At 39.1% G+C, this 8,356-nt stretch overlaps 1 protein-coding gene across 2 annotated transcripts in view; it reads left to right on the top strand.

Moving 5' to 3' along the window:
* LOC5579065 (leucine-rich repeat and calponin homology domain-containing protein 1) overlaps positions 1–1,716 on the top strand; it is a 235,944-nt gene extending 234,228 nt beyond the window's left edge. Inside the window, exon 10 of one of the 2 annotated variants that reach the window (XM_021846328.1) lies at positions 857–1,716. In XM_021846328.1, the coding sequence (XP_021702020.1) occupies positions 857–1,141 (285 nt within the window). In that variant the 3' untranslated portion in view covers positions 1,142–1,716. The remainder of the gene's footprint in view (positions 1–856) is intronic. The other variant, XM_021846327.1, reaches the window with a different exon arrangement.
* Positions 1,717–8,356: the final 6,640 nt, after the last annotated feature.

Genomic DNA, 8,356 nt, shown 5'->3' on the forward strand with positions numbered 1-8,356 from the left:
ATAATACAAATAACTTTGTACAACACGGTTTTCGTCTAAATTTTCATTCTAAAGCTTTAAAAACATCTTTACGCGTGAATCTTCCTTCTGAACCATAGTACATTGATTGGAAACTAAAAAGGAGGAAATCATTTAGACTGTTGCGATTTGCGATACATAGAAAACAGCGGAAAGGCTAGAACCGATCGGAAAACCCGATTCAGTGAGCTTCTTGCTCTGTATTTAATCACTCGTTTTAAGCAGACTGAATTTCCAGACCGGGTGGCGGCTTTATTGTGTCATATATACTTTTGTGAGGTCTATTTTTAGCCTGGCGTAGTTTCAAAATCGTATACTTAATAGTTAGCGAGCGAAAATAGTTTTAAACCGTTATACAACTACTACACAACCCCGCCCAGTTGAGTTTTACATGAAATTCCATAATGAAGCCAAAAAACTCCTAATATACAGGATTCCGTACGCAAATTTACCAACCAAAAATCCACGAAAAATATACATTTACACTGGACAATTAAGAGTATCACGCGAAACGCTTTTGTAACTTACCGTTAAGGCTGCCTGAACATTCAGTTTTTTCATGTAACATGATACGTAAGTAATCCTATTTTCATGGATGTTAAGTTAAATTTTAGTCAACGATCATCAAAATTCAAAATTCCGGCAACTTTCGCAAACACATTTGCATTATTTGATGTGCTTCAACTAATCCGAACACTATGACAAAGGTTAATAAAAATTGATTGAAAACTTCTACGCAACATCTTATGTTACTTGTCTGACTCTCATACGAGTTTCGAACCCACCATTTCATGAGTTATTTCTTCTTGGCATGTTTTCCGATTTATTTCACCCGCAGAACCTCCTCTGCTGCGCCGCTGACGTTCTGGAAGGCCGCGGCATTGTCCAGGTGGCCATAACCGTGGTGGAGGTGATGAAGTTCCACAATCCGGCAGCTCACGTCCGATCCCCGACGCGGAGTTACTACACCGGAATTCACAGTCCTAGCAGCAGCAGCAGCAGTCATCACCAATCGTCAACGGTGGCCACCAACACCAACGGAAGTAGCAGTAGTAGTAGCAGCAGCAGTAACAGCAGCAGTGGACCAAAGAGTGCGACCTCGTCGCCCGTTTCGACCACCTGACCTTCGCTAGTGGTGGCGGCCGCGGCGGCGGAGTCATCGACAGGGGACAGTGGCGCTAAACCGCCGGATGATGAGGTCTGGCGGATCTAAAAGCCACGATCGCAAAAGGTGCTTGTGTTGTGTAAGTAAGACGACTCTTCGCTTCGATATCTCAATATTGTGTGCGCGCCACCATCTCCTCTAGTGACACGGACTCGGAGATTGGCCGCACTCGACTGTATGTGACATAGGTTAATCCAAAAATTAGGTTCGTTTCGAGATAGGTTATTTCCGGTGGTTCTTTTCTTCGCGAGTGGAATCACTGTAATAGGACAGGAAATCAGATGTAGATTTAAAATGACTGTTTCTGGTTCTTGTTTTCTGTACATAAGACTAATTAGCTCAGACAAGAATAGGACTTTGCTTTCGTTTATCATCATTATCATCATCGTAGACCGGATTCCGTTGATGGTTTTACTTTTTTGTTCAATGAACATCAGGTTCGTGCTCAGAATAATTTAGAAAGATTTTGACTTATGTAGTTGTTTTTGAAATTGTTCGAATGAAAAGGGTACTCAATTGTAAGCGTAGAACACTATACTAATATAACATTATCAGAAAGAAAAAAGGTATTCAATGCTCTGCCAACGTGTAAAATTGCATTAGCTAATGGGGAAGCTGAGCTTGGTCAAATTTTCGTATTAAATTCTAGGGTTGTTCTCTTCAAATATTCAATTTTGATATACTACTTCCGTCAGATTTGACCTGACCTTGTCTCTTGATAGCTACAGTAGTGTAGCTTTCCGCCAGCGCCAGGCGTATCGTTGAGCTGTTAGTCTTGGGTTCTTGGAACGCTAAGGGAATTCTACAGCGGAAAGCGTATTTAGCCTTACACAAAGTTGACTATTTGGGTCCAAAAGCGTTGTCAAAATTTTCAAGAGGGGGATTTCCGACGTAACTTTGTAAAAATCTCGTTGAAATTTTCAAAGAAAGCTCCTTACTGGACTGGGAGGATGTCTCTTTTTAAAGACTTGGTCTCTATTGCAATGAAAGTTCCTATTTTTCATGTAAGGTCTCTTAAAGTCTCTTATTCTACCAAAATGGTCTCTAATTTCTCTTTCTGCCAAAATGGTCTCTAAAGTCACTATTTTTTTCTACTTGTAATGAAATATCTAATCAAGAATTTTCGCAGGGATTGCTCTAAAAAAAAAACACTATTCCAGTACCTCTGACAGAGCTTCCAAAGATTCCTACAGGTTTATCTTGGGAATTGCTCCAAAATTCTTCCAGGAAATCTATTGGAGGCTCTTTTAGGAATTCCTCAATTAACGACTTAGTCAAAGTCACCTGGAAAAATGTTCCTATGAGCTTTTACAAAACTTATCACAAGTGCTTCCGCTATTCCCGTCAGTGAGGCGATATGCGGTTCCCCGATTTTAAGAGGTGGATTATATTTACACTTGTTACGCAGTTGTCCTCCAAAACTGGTTGCTATTAGCATCCAGCTCTTCCAACATAACGCTAAATTTATGGAATTTGTGTTGTGCTACTTCTTTTTGGATTCTTTGGTTTAGAGTTGATACGATCATTCCCATCACTGGGTCCTTTCGCCGATAGTTTTTGGCGCCGTCTTACATTTATAAGTCGGATGAGTTGTTTCACAGCTTCTGGGAGGATTGGTTTTTTTTTATTATTTTGTTTATTTAAAGGCTCACACGCCGTATTCAGCATCACAGAGCCGATTCTTAGTTTCTATTACTAATAGAAAAATTCAAACCCTTTACAAGTTTATTATTCGATAAACCCATTTCAATTTCCGTATGATCCGTGTTTGGGGAACACTGATCAGAGCAAGCCTTTTTTGTTGCACTCTTCTCGTTGACCCGCCTCGATCGCCGTCGCTTATTTGTAGCCTCATTGTGTTCGGTTGATGAGTTTGATCCATTGTCATCATCAGTCCAGTCGTCGTCATTGTCGTCGTCGTTCTGTTGTTTCGCTTCTGCTGGGTCATTTGCACGAACATGTGATGGTGATGTTTGCCGCTTGTTGTTTATGGGAGGGAAATCATCCTGATTGAACAATTCGTCGGATGATTTTGATGCTGTCGATGTTTGCAGAGATTTATGAGCGGGTGCAGTAATTGAAGTTGCACACTTTCTGCCAGGATGAGAAGGCTCGGCGCATCGCTGGCATGATTTGGACTGGCCGATATATGAGACCATAGTAGGTTCATTTTCTATAGTGATGAACAATGGAATTTCGCGAAGTAAGTTCATCCTAAGTACTCGCACTCCGTTTGAAACACCGGGAAAATAGTGCTTCCACTTCTCATTTCTAATGGAGATTACCTCTCCATACTTCATCATATAGTCCGCGATGGTAACTTGACTCATCGACGGTGGGAGGTCATGGATTCGAAACAAGTTAGGAGCCAAGTTTCTGTTATTATTGCCACGTCGATTTGGTGTGATATCATGAAGTCGAATAATTCAGGAGCTATATTACCTTCCAATTCAAGACGTTTAAGGATGCTAGATTATCCATTGCAAACATACTTCGCCATCAGCTCCGAAAGAGCGAGAAACTGTTTCAGTAAATCCTGCAGGTTTTAATCCAGGGATTCAATTGATTATTTCAACTATAATTATCTTGGCACTTATTCTAGAAAAACCTACAAGACCTTCCTTCGAAGTCAGGGAATTTCTTAAGATCCTCGCCAGAGTTCATACATAATTTCTACAGAAATTTCAACAAAGATTACTGTAGCATTTCTTCTTTCCGATTTTCTAAAGAGATTTCTTCAATAATTTCTAAAAATAAATATTGAAAATTATCTGGAGACATCCCTTGAATAATTCCTGGATGAGAAATTTATTTAAAAAAATCAAGGAAGACTTCTTAATGAAATCATAGGAGTAATTTCAAAAGCTATTCTTAGATAAATTCTCGGTTGAAATGTTGAAGAAAAACTGAACGGCAATGGATTACCTGCTTTGCTCTTGTCCACAGTTGATCAGCAGAAGTTTTCTCGTTTTATTTTGTATGAGGAAAGGCATCTAACTTCAAACTTCTCGTAAATGAAAGCTTTAATCGAAAAAATATTTGGTAGGCGTGATAGCCACCATCATTACACACTACCGGTACCAAATATTTTTTCGAAAAAAGCTCCCAATTTTGAGAAATAATTCGTTAGATGCTTTTCACCATACAAATATTTTTCGCGTTACCTTTTAGCGATTTTTCGTGCATAGACACAAGCGCATGTGCGTTACTATGCGGCGAGTAGCGAATGAGGTCATGCATGTAACCCATTCTGAAGGAGATTCTCAGAAATCAGTGTAGGCATCTCTGCAAAAATTAATGATGTCTTTAATGGAAATCTTGGACGAAATCTAAAAAAACAATCGATAGAAGAATCCCTGGATGAATTCTTGGAGGACTTTTCTTGCAAAATTTGCCTATGAATCTTTGAAGGAATGCTTGGATATATTTATGATGATGTCTCTGGAGTAGTTTCTGGGATGATCCTTATCAAATTCCACGTTGAATTCTTAGAGCTATATTAAGCTAAATTCACACACAAATTTCTTAGCCAGTTAAATAATCAATAAATGAATGTCTGCTGAAATTTTCGAAATAATACCCGAAGAAAACTTTGGGAAAGTATATGATTTAGTTCCAGAAAGGATTCAAAGCCAAAAAAATCGGAGTTATACTTTATTTCTAAAATAGCAATGAACGATAAAATATAGAGTGGTCCGAAATAGAACATGGGGGTCCGAATTGGAACAGGGTTTTGGAGAAGTTTGTTCTAACATGTCTAGTCATGGCGTGGTAGGAGCTATCACAAAACTCTCTGAGAAAAAAATGTGCGCGCTGAAGCACGCTTCCGTGAAACAATAAAACTTTTCAAGCCGTTCTTCGTTCTGAAAAAAATATGGGCAAAAACTGTTACTAGGTCCGTATTGGACCATGTTCCCCTAGTAATACTATAATAGTAATTAAAAAATATATATATTCATAGAAAAATGTTTGGATGGATTAGGGTTCTCTGAAAAATTTCTATGAAAACTCAACACACAATAAGCTAATCTTGTCATTAGGATTTCCGAAGAAATTCCGTTACAGGGCTGGTAGCATGTCTGTTTTAGAGACTTGGTCTCTATTCTGTTGCAAATCCCTAAAAAGTCTCTATTTTTAACGGAAGGTCTATAAAGATTCTATTTCAACCAAAATGGTCTGCTGCAAATTCTATTTGTTCCAGAGAAGTTTTTCCAAGAAAATCTACAAAGAATCATTCTAAAGATTTTTAAGAATTCTTTTTGGGATTTTTACACGATATCTATAAAAATTCCTACGTTAATTTCTGCAGTTATCCTTCCAGGCATTTTCATAAAGATTTATTCAAGAATTTGTTCACATTTACTTCCAGAAATTGCTCCGAAAATTCCTCCAGGAAATATAATTAGTACTCCTCCTGAAATTCCTCATGAAGTTGCTTTGTATATTTCATCCTGATTACAATTTCTTAAATGATTTACCAAGTAACATCTCAACGGCTTCTTCATAAGTTCAGTTATTATTCTTCTGATCATTCTTACGCAAATTTCTTCAGTGATTTGTCCTATAGTTTTCAAGAAACTCCTGCTGGATGTATTACAGAGATTTGATTTTTTTAAATTTTCTTAGCTTATCTTTGTAATCTTCCTGTATTCTTCTTGGGGATTTCCCTGAGTTATTTTGGAATAATTCCTGAAGGATTATTAGGAGGAATATTGGGAGTTCGGTTCTGATTCACATTGCGGAATAAGTATAATTCATCCAAATGCGTATACATTAAATAATTCTGTATGATTCCTAAACGTTATCAAGGTTACACATAACTTTTGAATCGTGGGTAATCATTTTGATTCCGCAGCTTGAAAAACCTTGAATAAACAAAAATGTGTGACCTTTTCATAATTCTTGTTTCGGGCGCTAACTCACTATTGCTCCATGTCTCTGACACTTTGATTTGAATTTTGGATAGCTGATGAATAGCTTTATCCGAAAAGTAAAGTAAAACTATAAAAGAGATGTCTAAGCTAGTTGGGCATTCTAAAATTTAAATAGATTGGAAACTGGAAATTGAAATATAGAAATTGTTTATAACAAACGACTCAAAAGTGACTAACTTTGAACAGCAGATTTTGAAAGCTTCCTGGTTGAAATGTTGAAGAAATCGTGAACAGAAATATTTTATATCCAAGAAAATCACTGGAGAAAATACTGATTGAATTCTTGAAAATATTCTAAACGGGAATGTTGCTCGCTATAAACGAAGAACGGAACAGAACCTTCGTACGAACCCAAAACAATTTTGGTCGTTCATAAATTCGAAAAGGAAAGAAAACGGCCTACCGACATCGATGTACCTAGACGAGCAGTCAGCCGACTGCGCCAGCGACAAATGCGAACTCTTCGCGCAACAGTTCCAACGTGCTTTCAACAATTTCGTTGCTGCGCCATCGCAAGTTCATGTTGCATTGGATGATACTACTCGTGATGTCTTCAGCTATGAAATGTTTGAAATCTCTGAACGGGAAGTAGCAAGTGCGATAACCAAGCTGAAGCCCTCCTACACTCCTGGACCAGACGGGATTCCGCCAGCGCTACTAAAAAGATGCTCAGCGTTGCTTATACCTTTGGTGAAGCTGTTCAATCGTTCGCTTGGATGCCGAGTATTCCCACGAAATTGGAAAATGTCGTTCCTATTTCCAATTCATAAAAAAGGTGACAAACGTAGCGTGAGTAATTACCGTGGTATTACTTCACTATGTGTCTGCTCAAAGGTATTTGAAATTATCATCAACGACTCCTTATTCAATAGCTGCAAACAGTACATCTCCAGTGATCAGCATGGTTTCTTCCCGAAAAGGTCGGTCACTACTAACCTCGTTGAATTTTCAACGCAATGCATACGAGCGATCGATGCTGGTAAATAGGTGGACGCAGTGTATCTGGACTTGAAAGCGGCGTTTGATCGTGTTGACCACGGAATCCTTCTACAAAAACTTCGCAAATGTGGCGTGTCCGATAACTTCATCGATTGGTTTGAATCATATCTCACCAACCGATCGTTATGCGTAAAAATAGAACTCATTCACGAATTTATCCGGAGTGCCACAAGGCAGCAATCTTGGGGCTTTGTTGTTCTCACTATTCATCAACGACGCATCTCTAGTCTTACCGCCCGGGACCAGGCTGTTCTACGCCGATGATACAAAAGTCTATATGATCGTCGACTCCTTAGATGACTGCCATCACCTTCAGAGATTGTTGAATGATTTCGAAGCGTGGTGCTCACGAAACTGCATGACGTTGAGCATTGAAAAATGCCAAGTTATATCGTTTAACCGAAAGCAGAACCCTATTTATTTCCAATACACGCTATCTGGTACAGCGATTGAACGAGTACAACGTGTCCGTTATTTGGGCGTTTGGTTGGACGAAGAATTCACGTTCAACTATCACTTCAATGACATCGTTTCGAGGGCAAACAAACAGCTTGGTTTTGTTCTGAAGGTAACAGAAGGTTTCAGCGACCCGCTGTGTCTGAGATCCCTTTACTGCGCTCTAGTTCGTTCTATTCTGGAATTTGCTGCGATAGTGTGGTGTCCGTTCCACGCCAGTTGGATTACCCGAATTGAATCTGTTCAGAGAAAATTCCTGCGCCACGCCCTTAGAAATCTTCCTTGGCGTGATCCCAGTAACCTGCCTCCTTACGAAGACCGCTGTCGTTTATTGAGGATTGATACTTTGGAGAAAAGGCGTTGTGTATCGCAAGCCGCTTTTGTAGCCAAGTTGCTTCAAGGGGACATCGATTCGCCATCCCTTCTGGCTGATGTTAGCATCTACGCTCCGGAGCGGAATCTGCGTAGACGGAATTTTGTCAGTCTCGGCAGTCGGAACACTCTATACGGACAGCATGACCCAACTAGATATATGGCAACGAAATTTATCATCTTTTCGATTTTAACATCACTATGACGACGCTTCGTAATCGATTTGCTGAATATTTTAGACATAGTTAAGTGTGCATTTCATGTAATGTTGATGTTTGTTGCTCGTTTTGTTTTTAGTTTTACTTATATTCATTAAGACAAATTTTATGTCAGATGGATCAAATACAAATAAATAAATATAACCATAGCGGTAAACGTAGACCAAGCTCAGTTCGTAAGACCAAGCTGAGAG

This window comes from Aedes aegypti, chromosome 2 (genome assembly GCF_002204515.2).
Source record: "Aedes aegypti strain LVP_AGWG chromosome 2, AaegL5.0 Primary Assembly, whole genome shotgun sequence".
In the NCBI taxonomy this organism is placed as follows: domain Eukaryota; kingdom Metazoa; phylum Arthropoda; class Insecta; order Diptera; family Culicidae; genus Aedes; species Aedes aegypti.